The sequence below is a fragment of the Fopius arisanus genome, unplaced genomic scaffold (genome assembly GCF_000806365.1).
Source record: "Fopius arisanus strain USDA-PBARC FA_bdor unplaced genomic scaffold, ASM80636v1 scaffold00081, whole genome shotgun sequence".
NCBI lineage: Eukaryota > Metazoa > Arthropoda > Insecta > Hymenoptera > Braconidae > Fopius > Fopius arisanus.
In genome coordinates this window covers 530,449-553,339 of record NW_011887820.1, presented here as the reverse complement: position 1 = coordinate 553,339, position 22,891 = coordinate 530,449, and the positions used below count along the sequence as shown (strand labels likewise).

General features: G+C 35.9%; 4 protein-coding genes across 8 annotated transcripts in view; 2 read left to right on the top strand and 2 right to left on the bottom strand.

Moving 5' to 3' along the window:
• The window catches only part of Sclp (leucine rich repeat containing protein 20 sclp), a 9,487-nt gene extending 1,780 nt beyond the window's left edge, over positions 1-7,707 (top strand). The window contains exons 1-4 of one of the 2 annotated variants that reach the window (XM_011311058.1): positions 3,175-3,454; positions 5,363-5,506; positions 5,592-5,759; positions 6,168-7,707. In XM_011311058.1, coding sequence (XP_011309360.1) covers positions 3,391-3,454; positions 5,363-5,506; positions 5,592-5,759; positions 6,168-6,334 — 543 coding nt within the window. In that variant the 5' untranslated portion in view covers positions 3,175-3,390 and the 3' untranslated portion in view covers positions 6,335-7,707. Of the gene's footprint in view, positions 1-3,174; positions 3,455-5,362; positions 5,507-5,591; positions 5,760-6,167 lie in introns of those variants that run through there. The other variant, XM_011311057.1, reaches the window with a different exon arrangement.
• Positions 7,708-10,097: 2,390 nt separating this feature from the next.
• On the bottom strand, positions 10,098-12,532 carry LOC105270230 (TBC1 domain family member 14-like). Its single transcript, XM_011311050.1, has 2 exons — positions 12,288-12,532; positions 10,098-11,766 (listed from the first exon to the last, which is right to left on the bottom strand). Exon 2 carries the CDS (start codon positions 11,632-11,634, stop codon positions 10,474-10,476), a length of 1,161 nt encoding a protein of 386 aa, XP_011309352.1. The 5' UTR covers positions 11,635-11,766; positions 12,288-12,532; the 3' UTR covers positions 10,098-10,473.
• Positions 12,533-12,591: 59 nt separating this feature from the next.
• lva (lava lamp) overlaps positions 12,592-22,891 on the top strand; it is a 23,226-nt gene continuing 12,926 nt past the window's right edge. The window contains exons 1-5 of one of the 2 annotated variants that reach the window (XM_011311056.1): positions 12,592-12,819; positions 14,734-14,909; positions 15,153-16,379; positions 16,581-16,647; positions 17,052-17,180. In XM_011311056.1, coding sequence (XP_011309358.1) covers positions 14,745-14,909; positions 15,153-16,379; positions 16,581-16,647; positions 17,052-17,180 — 1,588 coding nt within the window. In that variant the 5' untranslated portion in view covers positions 12,592-12,819; positions 14,734-14,744. Of the gene's footprint in view, positions 12,820-14,733; positions 14,910-15,152; positions 16,380-16,580; positions 16,690-17,051; positions 17,181-22,891 lie in introns of both variants that reach the window. The other variant, XM_011311055.1, reaches the window with a different exon arrangement.
• The window catches only part of LOC105270231 (uncharacterized), a 2,551-nt gene continuing 771 nt past the window's right edge, over positions 21,112-22,891 (bottom strand). Inside the window, exons 3-4 of one of the 3 annotated variants that reach the window (XM_011311052.1) lie at positions 22,806-22,869; positions 21,112-22,730 (exon numbers count right to left, since the gene is read on the bottom strand). In XM_011311052.1, the coding sequence (XP_011309354.1) occupies positions 21,195-22,730 (1,536 nt within the window). In that variant the 5' untranslated portion in view covers positions 22,806-22,869 and the 3' untranslated portion in view covers positions 21,112-21,194. The remainder of the gene's footprint in view (positions 22,731-22,805; positions 22,870-22,891) is intronic. The other 2 variants (XM_011311053.1, XM_011311051.1) reach the window with 2 other exon arrangements.

Genomic DNA, 22,891 nt, shown 5'->3' with positions numbered 1-22,891 from the left:
CTATTTGAATCTCCTCAAACCGTTTTCCTACGATTTCACTATTATTTGTTTATAAATAAAAGTATTAAAATTTATCTATTTACAGGATCAGTTATACCACTATTTAATTATTTATTATTTATTACTTTTCACTTTATTATTGTTTTAGCTGGATAATATTTACTTAGTTATTTTTATTGGATTTTTTAGTATTTTTTTAATTCGTGATGGCAAACAATTATTCATTCAAATTATTCTAGTGTCTCTCATTATCGGAATATCCAATCAATGGCGAACAGGTGTGAACGGTTCACATGCACATCACAAGTGTTTCACGAATGGAAATCTTCAAAGCAAATGCAAATTTTTTTTTCCGTGTCCTCACTGGAAAATTCATTGGGATTTCTAGTTCCAAACGATTTAATTTTAAAAGACAAATCTAATTTCTGCAATTCTGCGATTGAAATATATGCGATAAAAAATAAAGGGGAACTTTTAAAAAATGGATATTTCATGCAGAAATTTCAGTTTGTAGTCTCCAATTAAATTATAAATAATTATCGTTTTTCGTGTTAATCGCAGAATAATTCATACCAGAGTCATTTCGTCCTTGGAATCCTCAGAGCGCGGTTATTGTCATTTTAATTAGCATGTAACATCACGCATTAGTAGAAAGTGGATTATCAAGCTCGTTCGTTAAAGATGAAAAATAATTGGAATCGTATTCTTCGGTAATTAGTGTAATTGCAGACGTTTTAATGAATTTTTAAATTAAATGTTTACGTTTCGATTTCTTTCTCGTTGTTTATTTATTCTATCATTTCATTTAAAATTCTAAATAAAAAATCGTCGCATGCAATTCATTTAGTTTCAATTTTTCGATTCGTTAACCTCATGGTTAACGCGTGATTAAAGTTGGTGGGGGGTCTTAATTTAAATTTAACCGCGTGCTTAATTAATTATTATTATTATTATTATTATTTATTTCCCAAAGTATGGCTATTACACCTTATACAATTAATTAATTAATTTATTATATTAATTCATGAAATAACTGGCCCCCAATATTTCAACTGATTTGTTATCGATAAATCAATCAATTTTCTTAAATATTCAATTGCAAGTTGAACCCACCATAGGAAAATTAATTCTAAAAATACATCATATTTCACTCATTCTTTATATTTTTTTCTCTATGATTATTATTATTATTATTAATACTCATTGTGATTATTATTATTATTTAAATATACCGACGGCAGTGGCCGTGCGGTTAGAGTGCTGGACTAGCATGCCAAGGATCCGGGTTCGATCCCGGGCACCGGCGGACAAAAATATATAGCGCTCTGATCTCACGGTTTCACTGCCGAGCGGTAGTCCTGTCAAACGGACGACTGTACCAGGGCAGGTTTTTCCCTCAGATGAGGTTTTCCCTCCCTTTCAGCAAATGCGATACAGGGGGTTGAGGGGTGGGAAGGGAACAAATCGTAAAAACCCGAAAGGATATACGAGTGAAAGAAAAAAAAAAATATATTTAAACATGGAGATTAATTATTAAGGAACGACAATTGTTCTATGTAAATATTTTTTACTTTTATTTAACTATTTTGAGAACTAATGAAAGATATAAGATAATAAAAATTCATCAATTATTTATTTTTTTATTCGATACTTCAATTAATCTTTGTTATTACTTGTGAATCTCCAACGAAATTTGATTCTTGAATTTTTCAAAACTTTATTTAAACTTAATTGTTATATAGACGCATGACTATGAAAATTTGTGGACCATTGAATAATGACAAAATTTGAAAACGCCAGAGTTTTTTGGACTGAGAGAAAAATTTAGTAAAATGTAGTAAGCCTATTTGTTTGCGAGGAAAAAGAGATGTCTTTACAACAATCTTAAAACAATTAAAAACATTTCTAAAGTTATTTATTTATTAATTATGTATTTATTAAGTTCTTTTCAATCTTTTCATAAATTTCCGCCTATTTTCTATTTCCTAACAAATATTTATTAAAAAAAATAAAAATACTCTAGTAAGATAGTTATGATTATTTAATTCTATTATATTAATTTTCTGTCACTATTCAGAAGTTGAAAATATTTTTCTTTTCTTAATAAACAACAATAAATTATTAGTTGCTACCAAGTGCATTACTAAATGTAATACATTTTTATTAATATTTTAACGAATACTAATTTCAATTTTGAATTCTTACAAATAATTTAAATTACAATTGAACTAAAAAATTTCAATTAGTTGTTTCAACTAAATTTATTCAATTGAATATTTAGCACTCGCAATCACATGTCCTTGCGACGATTCATTAATTTCTTTCATTATTTTCAAAACAATTTTTAATTTATTAAATATTTTTCTCAATCCCCTCCTCCCCCCCTCCACCACACAATCCATTTGTGATAAAAAAGCTAGTAAAATTAATAAATTAATAGAACTTTTAAATGAGTTTCAATATATAGATTAATGACTGTAACACCAACGAAGATAAATTATAATAATTATAAATATTTTATAATTTATAAATACTTCTAGAAATTTGAATAAAACAAAAAGTGAGAATATTTTCGCAATAACTTTTTTAATTTTAAAGGCTGTTTGCAATTGCGGAACTGACGAGGTACGATAATAAAAATTCGATAGTTGTTTCAGTCAATGATTAAGACAAAGGGTTCTAGAATGATTAGTCCGGTCCTTGAATCTGCCATACACGTCGTAATTTATTGGAGTCTTGCCCAATGACAAAAGACAACACCAACTTTTACGATTTGTCTACGTGCGTTTAAATGGAAAATTCAATTTATCTCCTAGCCATTGTACAATCACTGACTCATTTTGCTATCCGATTTTTTCGTTTTATTGTCACTCAACGGATAATCGATAACAATATTTATCTGAGATAAATCGATCGCTTGGAAATCGATTTTCGTTTTTTTATTTTTTTTATTGTAAAGAGATTTTTCGAGTTTTTTTATCAAGCATTTTCGAACCTGAGAAGTTTAATTTGCTGGAGTCAAAAAATACAAAATGACACCTAAAACTTAAAGTAAATGAATTTTACATTATTATCGAACATTTATTCAAGAATTTATTAATGATGGGAATTGATTTTTTTTGTCTAGTGTGGCTAAAAATTCCCTAGTGCAGTTTTCATTTTGTTTTGGAAAATGGAAAACGATTTTTGTGTCGCAGTGGAAATTTCCAACTGACTATTACACAAATTCAAATTCGTTGATGTTTATTTTTAGTGAGCACTGAAAATAAACGCTATGAGAAGATGGAGGGAATTGATGTTGAGTGCAACTCCTAGGGTTGAGGATTTTTATGATTTTCAAACGTTTTTATCGGATTAATTGAGACTAATCGATTGTTTTATCTTTGGAAAATGGCAAATGCGGTAACGAGAGTAATTTGCCGCTGTGAAGATGCGCAGGAGCATAAGAATCTCGGTAAAATATTGTCTTTTATTGTTGTTTAAAAATAAAAATCGAATCTACACTGTACTGCGGAGATTAAGGTTAAGGCACATTTCATGGGATAATTTATCGTCAATTTCCTAAACCCATTTTTTTTTAAATAATTGAAGACCATTTTAGCACATCAGTTCAATTTATTGCATTATTTATTAAATTTATTATAAAATTAAATTTTTCCATCTGCATATAGTAAATTAAACTGTATATCAGCTTTACTATTATTTTGCATAAAATTTGATAAATCAATTGAATTGAATTGTTGAATAGATTTTGTTATTCCGAAATTGTAACTGAAAGTTTTAAAAATGCAGTTGTTATTAATTATATAGGAAAGTTCATAATTTATTCGATATGAAAATTTCTAGTTTTATGCACTTGTTTATAATGAAATTTAATTGTTGTATGTATGAATGATTTTTCATTTAAAAATGAATTGTTTTTAATTTTAATGTTAATTCGCTGGCGTTAAATCAAATTATTCAAATTTATTATTAATAATTTATCATTATTATTCACTTTTTTGTAATTACAATTTATTATTAATTATCGTTTATCAATTATTTATCGTATTAATTGTTGTTAATGCAAATATTGATGTTATTGCATTCATTGAAATTATAATTTGAATTAACGCAACTAAATGAATAATAGATTTTTTTCCGTGTTTATTGTATAATTTGCAAATTAGTATTATTGTTTATGTGTGTACAAATATTCTGAGCCATTCGGGAAACAATTACTGAACTTTATATAACGTGATTTAGCGCTATTTTCCACGAACAATTTGAAAGTCATTTGAGAAAATTAATTGTTCACATTTGTACGTAATTGATTCAATACTCCAGTAATGAGAGATATTGTGGGAGAAGTTTGTTTTGTAGAAAATACACTTTGGAATTCGTATTAGAGAAGTCCAACGGTTTGAGGATATTTAAACAATTTCCTCGTCTTATTTTAATCTTCAGTAATGACTGCTTATTATTGTTATCTCTCATTATAAATCATGACAATTTCGCTGTAATAATTCAATTCATTTAATTAATTTCGGAGTTATTAAACTTCTTGAAGACAAAGCTTTGGATTAACGTGAGAAAATCAAGAGACTTTTTCCTCAAAAAACGAGATTTTCTGAAATTTAATGGACAAATTCGCATGATTCGTTTCATTTATATTAACCGTTAACTCTTACCTTCTCCATTTTGTTCTATTTGTCTCATTTTATTTTATTTCATGATTTCGTTTTTATTTAGTTTATACTATATCGATTGTAAATTATCGCAAATCGCCTGCGCCACTAAATAATCAAACAACAAGGAAAAACAATTGGATTTTTTAATGCGATTGAAGAAATGAAAAGTTGGACATTAATTACGTTTCCGCAAAGGAAATCGCAATGTGAAAGCGTGAACTTTACGTTTAGAGCGTTAGAATTACTTTCATACACCGATAACAGTTTTTCCATTGTTTACATCATCATCGCTGGGGCATCAAATTCATTCCGAATTTTATTAAAAAATTTCCCGGAATTCGGAGAACAAAAATTCTATGACGAAATGGAAAACTAGAATGAGTGAATTTTTTCGCAGTCAGTTTTTAGCTAATATATCCACTTTAAAGCAACATAGCGAATTTTTTGTATTAACATTTTTTGTAGGAAAAAATGAGATCTACAGAAAAGGTAATAACGAAAATATCGCTACCTGCCTTCAGTTTCGAGAAATTGGTGAAAAACTGCGCTCGAAAAAAATTCGTTTTATTTTCTTTTTTGGAATGAAAAACATTTATTGTTCTCGGTATTAATTGACGTTTATTATAAATTTCCAATAGATTTTTGACGCGGCATTTACTATATATTAAATATTTATATTGATATTTTTCCAGATTTGTCAGAATGCCAGCTGATGCAAGTGCCGGATGCTGTTTATCACCTGATGCGGCATACGGAGTTGAAATCATGCGATTTATCTGGCAACGTAATAACAAAAATTCCACCAAAATTTGCGGTCAAGTTTTCACTCATTACCGGTAAGTTTTCTTCCATTGATGAAGAATTTCTTTTTCCTTGACATTTCACTTTCACTCACTAATGAGGAGAATTTATGATTCACAGAGTTGAATTTGAGTCATAATCAAATGAGCAAATTACCGGAAGAACTGGCGGAACTTCAGGAACTGGAGAGGCTCGATATTTCTCATAATTCATTCATTGCACTTCCACCTGTTACTTGTCGAATACCACAATTGAAACGACTGCTCGCCAACAATAATTCGATTATTGGTAAATACTTTCCTATTACTTTTATCCCAAAACGAGGATTTCTGCGCATGGAAAATTTTAAATTTGCAAATTTGATATTTCAATTGAATTGAATAAATCATTCAATATATAATACATTTCACTAGTCTAAAGTTGGAACTGATTATTTTGGAAATGTCATTTGTATGAATTTCATATGAAAATTTATTTATTTATTTGTCAGTATTAATTGTTTTTAATTAAAAGAATAATAATTCAATTACTTAATAATTCACGATACATCTTCCGAAACGAGGATTTTTATTTGAAAAATTGTTATATATTCTTTTTCATTTTCTCCAAAATCCCTTGAGACTTTCATCAAAATAATGGAGATGAATGATAGATGCACAACGCAGATCGATTAATATAATTTATTTTCCAATTCAGACGTGGACGTTGAGAGACTGCAACGAGCGCCTGCCCTGGAGTACGTCGATCTCCGCGAGAACACGATCCCTCCACGTATTCACGACCTTCTTCTCGTCAATCTTGGAAAATTAAAGGTCGAACTGACTCCACGACAAGTCGAAGACTGGGAGGATCTCAATGTTTGATTGTTACCAAAAAAACTCACTCCATCATGTATGTCTTAAGATAATCCACTGAGAAAAGAAAAATCTTTTCCAAATTACATTTACTCATCCCAAAAAAATTTATTTGATATCAAAGTTTAGATAAGAGTTGAGATTTTTAATTAATTGAGATTGTTAGTTAATTTGTGGGAGGGGATATGTTCTCTTATCTTTTGTTAATTGTTTAGGGACGGATTTTTTAAATTGAATTTCGAATGTTTATTTGGTATCATGTCTTGTGGAATTATTTATATAGATTTACTGGTGGCAAGTAAATATAATTGGCAAAAGACATTTCTTTTTTTACTCTGGTCATCAGCAAGGGCGTTTTAGTCTTTGCACTCCAGAATGTGAGAGGAGAGTTGTCGAAAAGCGAATGCAGTTATTTTATTAAGAGGAACATCAATTCGATTTGTGAAAAATATTCGAACTCTATGTGGAGATTTACAACGAAAATGGAAATCTTTTTTCCTTTTCTGTGCACATTGAATATTAATTCGATTATTTAATGTTAATCGACTGATCTTGAGGATTTCTAATTAAAACGCACGAGTTGTTATTCAATTCGTGTTTTAACAATTATTGAAATGGCATACTAGAATTTCTATAGAGTTTTTGCAGACGAAATTCAAATAAAATTGGATCGAAGAATGAAATTTAATTAGAAATTTTGAATTTTTAGAGTTTATAAATCTTGAGGGTAATTCGCACTTTATAAATATTTGATGGCTATCAAAATGTCGAGGTCGTACAATAAATTTCCTGCGCTTTTTTGGAACTTTTAAACAGTTCATAAAACTTTGTAAAATAACGCAGAAAAATTCTTGTACAATCATGAACTTTTGGGATAACAGAATGATAAAATGCGAAAACGATATTTTTTGGGTTGACCCAATCACTTCATTAGAAAACTCTAAAAAAAAAAAGAGAAAATCCTTACAATACAGAAATTTGAATAATTTATCTGCTGTCTGAATTTTCCGGAAAAGAAAATACGAGAAATTCCAAAGAACATGAAATTTTCATCGTTTCTTATAAATCGGAATCGCCAATTGTTGTACTTAATTCCCGCCAAAACAGAAAAATTGACATTTCGCGGAATGACTTCGTTGATTCGTATTCTCCAAATAATTCAATCCTTTTAATGCAAACATTTTTGAATGATTTTACCCACAAGATTGAAGTGAAACAAATTGGATTGCATTAAATCTTCAAACCCTTGAAATATTTTAAAACAATTTTAAAATGAAAATTTACAGATTATAGTAATTATAATATTCACAGTACTATATATACAATACGATTGAATGTTTATGAGAATACCTATTAAACAATTCCATTGCGAAGTGATGAACTAGTACAAGTGAACTTTTCCGAGGCCAGTTTTTAGTCAAATTTTGTAGCTCTTATCGTTTTCTATAGAAAAGTCTGTGTCAAAAATTCGCTTGTTCAATTCCGAGATGGCGTCTAAAAACTGGAATAAAAAACTGGACCTATCATAGTTTATCATTTCGCTACTAAACGAAACATTTGAACGATAAATAGAATTGTAACTGTTAATTGTTGAAGAATCTGATGATCCTCTTTAAGTTGCAAATTAAATATTTGCACATTAACAAATTTCAAATAGATATTTTAATACAAAAAATGAGCTGTGATTCTCACGCCCACAAGGCGACAGAATCCACTCTATAGTTTTATTAATAAACGTTTATAATAATTTGATAACGAAATGGTAACGACTGTAAATGGAAAATTTTCAATCACTTGAGTAGAGATTTGTAACTGATTAAATACTAACAAATAGGCTGATATAGTATCTAATTTTTGATTATTTCGCGTACTACAACTACAGCTGTACATAATATAAATATAAATATTTGTACTGTACAGATATATTTACTACTGCGTCGTTCGTCAACCTAGGACTGCCAAATATCTAAAGATAAATCGTGATATTCATTTTTTTACCTGAAAATATTGAGTGTTTTCTGTGTTTTCCTGAAGAAATTTTTTTAATGCTCAATTCTATTTGTGTTATGAAATTCGTATCAAAATTCAATTCTCGACATTTCTATGACGAATTGCAATATTTTATATTTAACATGTATTCTTTGTCTAGTCAAATTACCCATTGGGTGCACAAAATATATTTACATATTGAATGGAATGTGTTTATTATTTATATACCACCTATTTACTGCTCCATTGGACGATCGGTTGATCATTTTGGGGCCCTCGCCTTTGATAACGTCCCACCAGAACCGAATCTCCAGGGATTGCCCACTCATCCATACACCACCCGGGACAGAAATTCAACTGAGCAATTGAAAACAAGCAGTCAGCCATTCCTAACGGTAGAAGACATACGATTGTTATTTCCCGTGTTATTTATTTATTTTTTAAATTTTATTTTGCCATCAATTTCATTGATGTGTTGCGAATGCCGCAGCTAATATGAATATTTAAAGGAAAACGCAAAATTTTCTATTTGTTTAAATAAAAGGAGAAGTAAAAGGTTAAAACGAAATGCCAGCAGATCGACATATAGCCAACAGCCGCTCGTGACAATTAAAAAATCGTAAAACATAAGTGAAACGGGGCCATCTTTAGCCGTCAATATCCAAATGATCGCGAGGAAGAGGTGGTGCAACAAAATACACGACAGATGGGAAATTGAACGAAACAAGTCAATACACGCTGGCCGAAGATTTTATGTGATTCCTATGCTTCACGTGCATTAGATGAAATTATTTATTACCAAAATGTCGTTCAAATTTAACAGTCAAAACCCCCCTTTGATTTTCAATCCTATAAAAAGGGCTGGAATCGCCCAAAAAGACTTCAGTTCCAAATTTACTTCCACTTCGAGTGCCAGTCCAGTGTCGTCCAGTGTCCAAGTTCTCTTTGAAGACGTCTCAGCTTTACCAATTCCTGACGACAAGCGCCGTCCAGCTAAAAAAACTGAGTTCATCAGGCTTCAACCAAGACGTCTCTGGGTCAATTTGCCGATACCTAATTCCTGACGGTAAATCTACTTCTGTACCAGTTCTTCAACCAAGACGTCTCTAGGTCAATTTGCCGATGTCTAATTCCTGACGGCAAATCCAGTCCTATATCAGTTTCAAATTTACTTCCACTTGGAGTGCCAGTCCAGTGGCGTCCAGTGTCCAAGTTCTCTTCGAAGACGCCTCAGCTTTTACCAATTCCCAACTGAGTCAACCAAATTACTGACGTCCCGCATTCGAGCGATCTCACCAGTTCCAGACGTCTTAATCCTGTACCAGTTCTTCAGTCAAGACGTCTCAGAGTCAACTCGCTATTGCCAGTTCTCGACGACAAGTTTTGTGCAAATGCATCCTGAGCACCAACTCAGTGCAAATCCAGCTCAGACCAGTTCTTCCGCCGACAATCAACAGTGTTTGCACGGCCGCAAGCTCCTCCGGGAACCCCGTCTCACCGACCATCGCCTGAGCCTGCAGCGACCCACCTCGTCGACCCTCCAGAGTGATCACACTCGTTTTCTCACCCCATTTAGTCCAACCAACAATCACCGTAAGCCAAATAAAATACACACACTCCACTAACACACTATTCTTTTCACTCACACTAATTCCCCGGTTTTTATAGAAAAAAAACGTCTTTATGCTTCAAATATTTTTTAATCAATCATCACATCTCGAGTCGTAAAACACAACTCAAATCTACGAATCCCAATTCAGAGGTTTTTCTTGATGAATGAGTATTAAAATATGAATGCTTTTTTATTAAATGTAAAAAAATCAAAAAATTATTCAACACCTAATACAAAGTGATCGATAATATCTATTTTGTATGAGAGTAAATAATCCAGAGTATTAACAATAAAAAAAAATAATTCAAATGAACCTTCCGAGATATCCGCATCGGCAGTTGCAGCCTAAACGGGAAGATACATTTTTCTTATTTTTCCTTCTAAAATTAACTAGAATAGTATTCAAGAGAATTTATAATTTATTTGTCTTTTAACGTAACGTAAATAATTTCCTATAAACAATGTCTTTGCGATCTTCAACTGAAAGTATTGCTGGATTGTTTGTGCTCACTCCAGTAGGAAAAGATGATTGAATTCATTGGAGTTTTCATGAATTTCCCCTGGAGACGTCATCAATAATTTTCTGGAAATTGCCACCCCCTGGACAGACAGTCATCACCCCAATGCTCTCAAATAACTGACTAGCCTGAAGATTCTCAGGCAATTTCGTCAAAAACTGTGCACACCTCACAAAATCCATCCCCAAGAGTTCCTCCTGGTAGAGATTCAAGACCCCCAGAGCAGTTCTGAAGAGAAACTCATCTCCATCTTTAACGAAGACATCCCAGACTCTGCAGGCAACATCCAAGGGCATGGCCTTGGCATAAATTGTGTAAACCCAGTCCAGTAGATAAAAATCAGGACTCAATCCGGATGAGATGAAATGAGCATGAACTCTTGGCAGATTTTTCAGCAGAGCTGCTGCAAAAACCTCGTAATAGACATTCATCTGTCTCTGATCAAGGGTAAACGCTGCTTTATGGCAAGGATTATCCAGAAGATTAGAGAAGCAGACGAATGCATCATGCGGTTCCATATTCAATGTTAAAACAGCACCGATGAAGCTCATCCCCTGGACGTATCCTACCTCAGGCCTGTAGACACAGTACGCAGCTAAAACACTGCGCAAGGGTTCATTCAGGGGTCCCTCCTCCTGGAAAACGCAAAGAACGGGAAAAGTCCTGGAGACATCGAGCCTGATAGCCACCAAGGACTCGTGATTGACCTTCTCCCTCAGTTCGTTAAGACAATTACGATAGATATCACCTTGAATATTCAATTTATTGCTGATCCCCAATCTCCAGACCCTTCCTCGAATGCTTGGGGGCAATCCTCTCCACCAGAGATCTTGCACTTCCCTCGACAATCTCAACTGTTCAAAATTCGGAAGAATATCACTGGTCCACAGTCTGGAGTCCACCAGGAGTCTCTCCTCCTCTTTATATCTCTCCTCGCGTTTTTTATTCCTCTCTTTCTCCGCCTGTGTCTCGCGTCTTCGCACCGACTCCAGAATCTCGTCATGTTCCTTCTGGTGTTTTGTCTCTTCGTCTGGATTTTTTGCTGGAAGGTACGAGGGACGGGAGTGCTGGATCAGACCTAGGGAACCGATTCTATCGTTTCTTTGGGAATTTCTTGAGTTTTCACGACGTCTGAAGAAGTTTTTCATTAGCTCCAGGGTTAGGGGTTTGGCTGTGGATTTTTCCAACATAATCTCATGGCTTTTACAGCAATCTCATTAGGTTTATTGGTTTGATGTGAGTCTCAGTTCATTTGTATTTCAGGCGGCAAAGGGCTTTTGTAAGTCTTTTGTTGTTCAGATCTTTGAGATTCATTAGATCCACTGTAACATAAAAATTCAACAATTGAATACTAATAATCCGAATTAATTATAAATAGATATATTCGAAAGAATAATGGCAGGCCTTTAATAAACTACTACTCAATTCAAAACTTTTCATAACTAATTGATATTATTAATAATTAAATAATCAATTAATTAAGAATGAAATAATACGTCATATTAAATCGTAATTATCATTATTTTATAATAACAACTATCGTAATATTATTATTTCAATTGATAATCTTCTCGCCCCTTTTCTCTTATTTTTATCCAGTAAAGTGAATAAAATAATAAAAAATTGAATTTATAAATTATCCCATTAATTAATTAATTAACCAGACATTTTTCAAAAATATGTAAATGGGAAAAAATATAAATATGGGACATAAAATGTGAAATTTCTGAATAATTAACATTTTGGAGCAACATTAATTGAACAATTAAAAATATTAATTGAACAATTAATAATTGTCTTGGAAGATGGGAAATGAAAAGTATTGAATAGAAATCTTGATTACCCAATTGTTGAGGTGAAATTCATGAATATTTTGAGAGTAATAAAATTTGCTTGACATTTGTCAAATTCATCCCAGTATTCACAAGACGTAAGAGCACTATTCATGATTTTTCAATAATGACACTCATTATGTAATGAGTAGATCATGTACATTGTTAATGGACGGATGAGTTTATAAATATATGGTAATGAAAAATACTTCTTTGTAAACAATTCACATGTTTCACACAATCTCCAATGATTTCGGAGTGTCAAGTGATGTCTCATGTTTTCAATGTCAATTGCAGAGGCCGCCACTTGGATAAAAGTGAAAACGTGTACATTACCCCATTTATCCCTATGTTTCTTGTAAAATGTACATTTGTCCTCAATTTTTTACGTTTGTAAGGATTTTTTAGGTTTGTGCACTCGGATTTCCACGAATCAGTTGATTCGGGGGGTGTAATTACACTGGTAATTACACTTGTAATTGAAAAGGCTCAGGAGGAGTTATGGCTGATTTCGTTAACATCTCCTCTTCATATTTAAAATAGGTAATTATTCACTGATTCATCCATTATTTACTGTTCCCCTTTATTCAGATTTGGGACTTGCCAATGCAATTATTTTTTCTATTTTCAATTGTTAATTGAAAATAATATTGTTAATTGTATGTTCGAATTTTTTGGTTATATTTTGTCGATACTCTAGGGCATTATTAGCACACAAATGAAATTTGTCGTTTTATTTTTCCAGATTGTAGGAATTTATTCTTCGTCTCAGCTATTTCACGTGAAAGCACTGATTCATTTGAAGAATCTGCAGACAATTTGAATTTAGATTATTTATTTGTTAGCTACTTTAATAATACTTGATCTCAGGCATAATCAGATCTTCAGCAAAACCTGAGCCAAGAATGTAAAGAAGTTCGGGTAAATGCACATTTTTCTATTTAAGGCCCGGATGGACTGTCTGGAAAAGATAATTTACTCCAAAATTGGGACTTCTAATTACTCCGTCAATTAATCGTTTTTTCCGATAATTTTTAGCTAGCGGCCGAGTTGTTGACAATCGCTAGAACGCTAGCTAACAATTATTGAAAAAAAACGATTAATTGTCGGGGTAATTAGAAGTCCCAATTTTAGAGTAAATTATCTTTTCCAGACAGTCCATCCGGGCCTTAAATTAATAGTAAAAACCTTGAAAAATGCGAGTGCAACAATTTTTTATGGATGTCCATATCATCGCAGTATTCTCTATTTACTACTTCAATCACAATATTTAAAAATTCTTTCGGATTGTAATGATTCGTAATTTGACTAATTTGTGTTTATTTTTTTAATTGCGAAAACCATATGAAACAGATTGATCAATTTTAATTCAAGGAGAAATTATCTTTAAATATTCAATTAAAGGATTTTTATTTAGGAAGTCCCTGAATTAATCCATTAGATTGTGATGAATAAATCATCAGAAATAATTGGAAATCAAGTGATTTCCATTTTTTGTCATGATTCATCAGACTTCTGTGAATTACTATAATTACTAATTAATATAGAGATGCTCTCATTAAAATTTCTGTAGTAGAAATTAAGACTGTCTTCCTCAAATCACAGAACCTAACTATCTACAATGATAAGCGATTTGTTGAAAAGCATTGACTATCAGATATTATCAGATTCAATACCTCTCATTATTTAACGCCATTATAAATTATCATTAAAAACATGGTTGCAGCACAATCAATTAGAATTTTCAGATAATTTGATGATATACATTATTATTAATCATTTTTTCTGCATTATTAACGTTTTTTTTTTATTTTTAGACTCTAGAAATTTAGAGAACATCACCTGACAGTCCATCAATCTCCTAATTACTAAATCCTTCATTTACCGATTTATTTTCGTCTAAACAATATTCCATACTACCCCAGCATCAACGCAAAAATTTCCAAGTAAAAAATTTATTGATATATATTTTTATCAAGCCTTACATAAAATTCTCGTGTCATCCCGAAACTCGTCATCACCAGGATAATCACCAATTACTAATTAATTATTAATCGTTATCATTACCAATGATAACGATTTTACGATGAAATTATTTAAAACGTTTGAACCATCAGTTTAGTTTGAATTGAGCCCTTCCAATAAATAAATAACCGTGTGCATCTGTCGCAGACCTTCGGACACTGAGAACTTAAAAGACATAAGAACTAAAAAAAAAAAGCCAGGAATTTGCATAGAAGCATGCTAATGTAATTTACCCCACTCATCCCCTATCCAATTAGTTCTAGAAACTAGGGAACAGTCGGACAATCCCGGTCACCAGCATTAAATATCACTGCCACTAAATTTAAAATATACGTGTTAATTACTAATTAATAATCTCTCAAGAAATATCCACAGTATTGAATTCAGTAATAATTAGATAAATAATGAATTGGTTTTTAATTATCACGTTAGCACACGTGGCCATGTCGAGTGGCGCTGAGGAACCTCCTGGACTGTCTGAGGACACGATATCCGATCCACTCCATCCAGATCATCTCCAGGAACAGGATAAATCACAACATCTCAGTTACAAAGACATCATGATGAAGAGTAAAGTCGATCTGAAAAAGAAAGAAGAGGAAGTCCAGGTAATTTTTATCATTTTTATCAATAACTCCAAGAGATTCAGTTCATTCATTAGTTAACAATTTCTATTAATGGCACTAATCAACAATAAATAACCGCCAGGAATAATAATTTATACTTTGACAGTCTGAAATTATAAAAAAGAGTGGATTCGCGTCAATTCATTTTTTCGTTATCGAATCTCTAATTCTCTTTTAATTTGTACAATTAAAAATTAAATTTTAATCAATTTATGTTACTTCTAGGAATACGCCAACAAACTATCGAAAATAAAATCTCGGACGAAATTATCCCGCCGCAGTACCGAGTCCTCGACATCTCTGGATTCTCCAAAGCTCGGGTCATCAGTTTCAAGACTAGATGATGAGACTGATGTGAACGATGTCAGCGAAGCAAAGACCCCAAAGGCGAAGTCCCACTTGCTCCAAAAGAAATTAGCAGAGAATCGTAAAATATTTGAGCAACGGAACAAAGAGATAAACGAATCAAATCGAGCGGTGGAAGAGAAAGTTGAGGAAATTCGAAAACAGATAAACGAAACTGAGTTGCAGAAGGATCTGAATATTCCTGTATCAATTCCTTCCATCTCCCTCTTGCCTCAGCATCTCCCAAAGGATTCCCAACTCTTGGAGAAAGATAACAAAATAGTTGAGCTAAATACGAAGATTCACGAGTTAGAGACAATCATCATTGATCTTCAGGATAATCTCAAGGAGAAAGATTCCGTGATAGATTCGAAGATGAAAGCTGTTACCCTAATGTCTGAAGATCTCTCCAGAAAAGGAAAAACAACACTTGATACTTTGGAAGACACCAAAGACGAGATGAGAGCGATGCAGCAGAATTTCGTGCTGATGGAGAGCTCCTTCAAGAACAAACACGAACACTTGGTGTCTCAACTAGAAGAGAAATCTAATCGAGTGATTGAGCTTGAAGAGACATTGCAGAAGATGGAGAATCCAGAAGTTGATAAAACCGATGATTGCTCTTCATTAGAAATGGTTGGAGAGCTGAAGAGGGAAATGACAGCGATGCAGGAGAATTTCATTCTCATCGAGACTGGCCTCAAGGATAAAGTCAATAATCTTATGATTCAGCTGGAGGAACGTGAGAGAAAATTGGCAGAGGTGGATGTATCATCCTCAAACGAACGAACGATTAATCATGACGAGGTGTCTAGGCTGGTGGAGAGTAATCGAGTGCTTCAGGAAGAGAATGAAAAGTTATTGAAGACTGTGGAGAACTTGAAGATTCAAAACGACCTAACCCAAGAGAAGGACAACAGGATCATGGAGCTGGAGGGAACTGTTGAGGAACTCAAATCCACAGGGGCTGGAGCTGGTGCTGAGGGTGAGACTGTGCAGAAACTGAAGGCTGAACTCGATCAGCTCAACAAGAATACCATCAAGCTTAAAGCACAACACAAGAGCAAGATCAGGGCTCTTAACAAACGATTAGAAAGCTTCAAAATGGTTGTGTATTCAATTTCTATTTCCATCAAATCATTCTGAATGAAGAGATGAGTCGGTAGATTTTTGTTAATTTTATCTCACAATTCTTTAAGCAAACAAAAATCTTCGATGCCTTTAACTCATCTCTTGGTTTGGATAATGAAGATATTTGATAAAAATCGTGTGGTTATTTTTCTCATGAATATTCTACTATTGGATCAGGTGTCGGATGCAAATGCAGAATTGGTGAAGCTTGGAAATCAGGTTGCACTGTTGGAGGAGGAGAAAGGTAATCTACAGCTGAGTCTTGTAGACTTTGACGAACTTAAAGGTAGGAATCATGGGGAAAAGTGAACGTTTTTTTTTCTAAAACATTTTAAATCAGCATTTTTGGCTTAATAATTCAATGGTGATGGTGTACAGATAATTTTATTGAAATGTAAACATGATGCCTACTGTTATTGGTCAAAGATTACCTCACTCAAATATCCATTGGACAATCAGAACAATGTGTTGGTGGTCAAGTGGTAAAAACTTATTTGCACATTATTTTATCGTGATAATTCTGTTTGCGTAATTACGTACAAGAGACTTTTGGATGTGCCTCGTTTTTCCATTTGTCTACTGAAATATCACTGTAACGTTTTGGTTCTTTTTTTTGCTGATATAAATGAGCTCTTCAATTTTGTGCAGCTTCGGCAGTCGAATTACAGACGCGTATTAGCGAACTTGATAGCAAAGTCGAGGCTCAAGCTGGTGTTATTCAGGCACATGTCGATGCTATTGCCGCTCTGGAGAATCAGAAGTTGGATCTTATGGAAGGTAATGTTTATGTCATCAGAAACTGCTCCAAAGAAATTAAATACTCTTAAGGCTCGGATGGATTATCTAGAAAAGATAATTTACTCCAAAATTGGGACTTCTAATTACTCCGTCAATTAAGCGTTTTTTCCGATAATTGTTAGCTAGCGGCCCAGTTGTTGACAACCGCTAGAACGCTAGCTAACAATTATTGAAAAAAACGATTAATTGCCAAAGTAATTAGGAATTCGAACTTCGGAGTAAATTATCTTTTCTAGACTGTCCATCCGGGCCTTAACGATTTGTGAAATAATTCAATTCTGTTTTCTACGCATTGTTAAATATGGAAATTGAACTAACACTAAATTTTTGCAAAGAGATTGAATAATTTTTTAGTGAATAATTAATTAATTGGAATTGAGACTATTTTCTCTGGATAATGTTAATTCCATAAATTTCATTCCTTTTTCTCACAATTTTTCAATTGAATGAATTATTTAAATAATGAAAATCTACATCAATAAATTGAAAATCTACTTGATCAATTTCCAATGAAATTAAACTAAAACTAAATTTGTACAAAGAGATTGAATAATTTTTGTTGCATAATTAATTAATTTGCTCGGAATTGATACTATTTTCTCTGGATATTGTTAATTGCATAAATTTCATTTAGTTTTTAAGATCTTTTTGTCATAATTTTTCAATCGAATTAATTATTTAAATAGAATCGTTTTCCACCCCGTAGGGAAGAAAACGTATATTTTAGGTCTTGCCGAGGCTTGACCCTTCGGAGATTACGTCACGTATGCATCGCATGCATGTGTGTCTCGAACCTATAGTGAGAGCTGTCTATGGGGGGCGAAGGGCGCTTCGATCCGCCATCAAGTGTCGGTTAGCGCGGTTGACGCGGGATTCGTCAGTGCTTTCTCCGAATGACGGCAAGCCCTCACTCGGGTCAAGCCTCGGCAAGACCTAAAATATACGTTTTCTTCCCTACGGGGTGGAAAACGATTCTATTTTATGTCTGTGCCTTCGGCTTGACCCTTCGGAGAGATGTTTGGAGTCTGCCGGCACTTGAAAGTGTACTGTGAGAGCTTAATTTATTAATAGAACTTTATTTATAAACCTTCCATATGTAATATAAACTTCAAACTATTCAACGTATAGAACAATGTAACCGAAACCGTGCTACACGGGAACAAAACTCTTAACTAAAAGACTTTTTGGTTTGGAAGATCTGTGATTGGTGATTTCCTTGCAGTAATACTTGAAGAAATTATTCGCTCCTTTCCAATTACCCCTCTTCAGGATCTCGTCCATGCCCATGTCATTTTGGTAATTGTCTGATGCCACTGCCGACCTGACTGATCCTGGACTAGAATCAATTCCAGCTTCTGCCAAGGCAGTTCGGATCCATCCTGCAATTATCGCTCTTGAAGCATTCTTCACCCTACCCCTCGTAGTGATGAATAGCCCATACAAATCCTGACGAGCTTCTCGTCTGCTAGCGGACAAGGCAATGACTAGTTTAATACCTGCCACTAGGTTAAAAGTTGGATTTTCTGAGCTAGAGATCTGCCAACCTGATTGACGGTAATTTGCTTGGTCTGTTTTCGATCCGAACTCAGGCCAGAAAATTATTTCGTTCTCCCCCATAAGGCAATTATCCGGCTTAATTGAAAGTAAGGTGAGGTCGTGAATACGCCTTCCTGATGCTAGCAGTAATTGGAGAGCCACGAATCGTGACATCTGGAAAAAGCTGTCTTTATCGGGTGGATGATCTGCCATCCAGTTGGTCAATGTCTCCACACTCCAGATAGTGGACTTGGAGGGTTTCCTCTCTCTTGCCCGATGAACTCCGATGGCCTTCAATAACGACTTCACCAACGGGTTTGAGGACAAACCCTTGTCTCCCCGAGGATTATTTAACGTGCAAATCACTGACTTTTGAGTCAAAATAGAGTTGTAGGCTAATTTTTTGTCGTAAAAAAGGAAACTCAAATATGAGACTAAGTTTTGGGCGCTGGGGTTATCAGATGGAATATCTCGCGCTTGACACCAACTCCACCATTGCTTCCAAATGGCTGAATAGGTCCTCCAGGAAGAGTCCCTCCAAGCTGATGCCAGCAGCTTGATTTCTGCCTCAGCTAAACCGCTTACGTGGGTACCCCACCCCGTACCTTCCAGACCTCTAAAACCAATTCTTTGGCGTTTTGGGGAGGGAGGCCTGTCGACAGGTCTACCAGGTTCTCCTCGAGGTTGAAGAGTTGGAATGGCGCTGCCAGGCTCCGGTTTTTCAAGTCTCCCCTCCAGAAGGTTTTCTCCCATCTGGGAGCGATCACTAGAAATGTCCCTCTCGCTGAGTTCAGGTGATGAAGGATCTTTGGGATTAGTGGAGGTGGAGGGAATACCCAGGCCAATGTCACGGTCCAGGCTCTGCTGAAGGCGTTGATGAACTCTGCTCCCTGATCTCTTGCATCCATCGACACGTATCTTGGTACAATCCTGGATTGATGTGTCGCGAACAGGTCGATCTCCGGGGTGCCCCACTTCCGGAAAATCATCCCTGTCATTGCGCTGCTCAGATGCCAATCTGGTAGAGGGAGATTTCTCGAGAGTCTGTCCGCCAGAGTGTTGTAGACCCCCGGAAGGAAGAAAGGAACCAGATGGATCTTGTATTGGTCCAGTAACATCCAAAGATCCTTGACCACTCGTAATAAGGTCTGAGACCGAGTCCCTCCTTGGTTCTTGATGTAAGCGACAGTCGTTCTGTTGTCTGACTGAACCATCACCGATCTGCCCCGGAGGTGTTCTTTGAATCTCTGAATCGCCAAGCTGACCGTGAAGAGTTCCTTCCTGTTGATGTGCCAGAGCTCCTGTTCCTCTGACCACGTTCCTGCCTGATGCACATCCTCCAATTGGAAACCCCACCCCGTCAGAGACGCATCCGTTGTCAGAAAGATGTCTGGATCTGGTGTAAAAATCAGCCTTGTCTGGTGGATGTTCTCCTTCCACCACACACAGTCGGAGCGACTTGCATCGGATAGGGGAAAGGACTTTCTTGGAAACTTTCTCGATAACTGGCGACTTCCTCGTTGTAACTGACGTGAGAATAGTCGTCCCAGAGGTGTGACCAGCGCCGCGAAATTCAGCAAGCCCAACAGGGAGGTGCTCTGTTGCCAGTTCCAGCGTCCCGAACTTAGAATCTTCTGGACATTTCTCAAGATTCGCTCCTTCTTGGCGGAGGGAAGAATCATCTCGTTCCGATGGGTGTCCCAAATGATTCCCAGAAACTCGACTTTGTGTGTTGGGTTGATTGTGGATTTTTCCTCGTTTACTGCCCACCCTAGAGACCGAAGAAGTCCCATTGCCATTTGAATCTGGTTCTGAAGCTGCTGGGCATCCTGGTGAGCTAGTAGGAAGTCGTCCAGATATACCACCACTCGTATCCCCTTCTGGCGAAGGACATCTGCTATCCAATTGGTAATCCTGGAGAAGGCTAATGGTGCCGTCGATAATCCGAATGGGAGACAGGTAATGTTGAACAGCTGGTCCTTGTACGACAGACAAAGGAACCTGCGGTGACTCAATTTTATTGGGATATGGAGATAAGCCTGAGAGAGATCTATTTTTGCTAGGAAATCGTCCTTCTGTAGAAAGTATGGGATCTTCCGTTGATTTATGAGGCGGAACTTGGGCGGTTGAAGATATTCGTTGAGGCAGCGCAAATTGAAAATCTGTCTGAATTTTCCATCTGTTTTTGGAATTAAAAACATCGGTGAGATAAAACCTGTTTCCCAAAAGGCTTTTTCCAATACTCCTTGACGCAGCATGTGTCGAATCTCCTTTGACATTTCTGGTGATATTTTCGTGGCGTGTTGCCTCAGGATCTTTCCTGTAAGTGGAATCGTTGGGGGTTTTTGGACAAATGGAATGGAGTATCCTTTCAAAACGTCTAGAATGTGCTTCGGGGCTCCTAAGTCCGTCCACTGGGGAATGAATCGGCTTAGCTGGCCTCCCCTGAACCAATAGTCAGGCTTTCCGATGTGAGCGCTCCCCCCTTTTTGAGTAATCTTTTTTTGGGGTCTTTCCTGAAGATTTATTTCCCTGCTTGCTAGAGGAAGAACTAGCTGAGGTTTTTCTTGAAGATTGAGGTTGAGAGAAGGTTCTGGAGTTACTCTGCAGTTTGGGGCGAAAGCTACCAAATTGAGCAGGTTGAAAAGATTTTTTCTTATCCTGGAAAAAAATCTTTCGAACTCCCCCATGATGGTTTAGGAATTCCGAGAGTAACATTTCATCGAATAGATGGGACTCAGAAGGAGGAATTTCCATCAACTTGGCTGTATGATGAGGATCCCTAGCCTTAAAGGCGTTTCTCCTCCACTCAATAATCTCTGCCCTCTTTGCACAAGTGAAATGCAGAATTTCGTCGGAAATTGTTGCGAATGGGGACTCCCCAAAGAAGGCTTTCCTGACGTCCTCTCTGATTTGGGGATATTTTTCCACTAAGGACTTGGCCGCTAGTGATAATCTCTCTCTCTGAATCAAAAGTCCATGAGTAAGGGTACCCGCCGACGAGTCTGACTTTGCCAGGAGTGTCTGAGCGAAAGACTTTGGAGCTAGGGCTCCCAGTTGGTTATTTATCTTGAGAGCATCAAAGACCGGTGCTGCTTGGAGTTTCTTTTGGACTTCCTTGTATTTTATTTGATTCCAGGCTGCTGTACCGAGTTTCTGGCAGGCCAATCCGTCCGCTTTAATCTTCGAGTCTGGTTCAGGGATGGGGGGTTCACACACCTTTACCTGTGGGATTAGGACTAGATCACCGTCTCCCGATTCTGAAAGGTGAGGTTGTTCTGACCAACCCATATCTGGGGCTGTCCATGAACCTTCCTCCTCACTTGAATCCTCGCTCGCACTTGCTGAGAAACTATTCTCTTTGTCAGAGGCTGCGTCTACGCACTTTCTCTCTTTTTTCTCGCACAAGATCTTGAACATCATATCCATTCGGTTTTCCAAGGCCTCCAATCGAGCTCGTTTGGACTGAGGCTCGTCCTCACTCTCCTCCTCAACAATCGTGCCCCCTGCCGCCTGTCTCAAAGCCTGATCGGCTTCCACTCGAGAAACCAGCAGATTCTTCAATGGTTTCAAAAACCCTGCAAATATCTCTGTCTGGGCCCTTGACCCACGCAGTCTATTCACAACTGCTGGAGGACTCGTGATCAGGGCTCTACAAAAATCCCAATTTATCATTTTAATTTTGTATTCTCGGAATACTTTCTCACTCAGACTGCTCGCCTCAGGATTAAAGGCCTTGGCGATTCCCACGGTAGGTAGTGCGTACCGTAATTTATTTAGCACTTGTGGGTCCACACTCTCTGCCTCCGGGTCTAGGCCCAGTGCCTCTGCTGCAGAGAGATTCAGACTTTTAAGATTCTGCCAACCCTCTGGGAGAGTCTCGGCTGCCAATGTTTTTAGGTTATCCAGGATAGCGTCATCCTCCTCATTATTCGCCGCCACACTCATCAGCTCCTCCAGCGTGACTGGTACCGTTTCGACTATCGCTGTCATCTGAAACCCAGTAAGGATCTTATATTATCCCGAAACTGGGGGTATGTGTGCTCGAGAGAATGTCTGCAAGCTAACCTTCAAACGGGTCGAGGTGGAACCTGCGACTCCTGAGTAAGGTACCAAGATGTAAGGAAATAACCTGCAAGGATCGAGGTGAAACC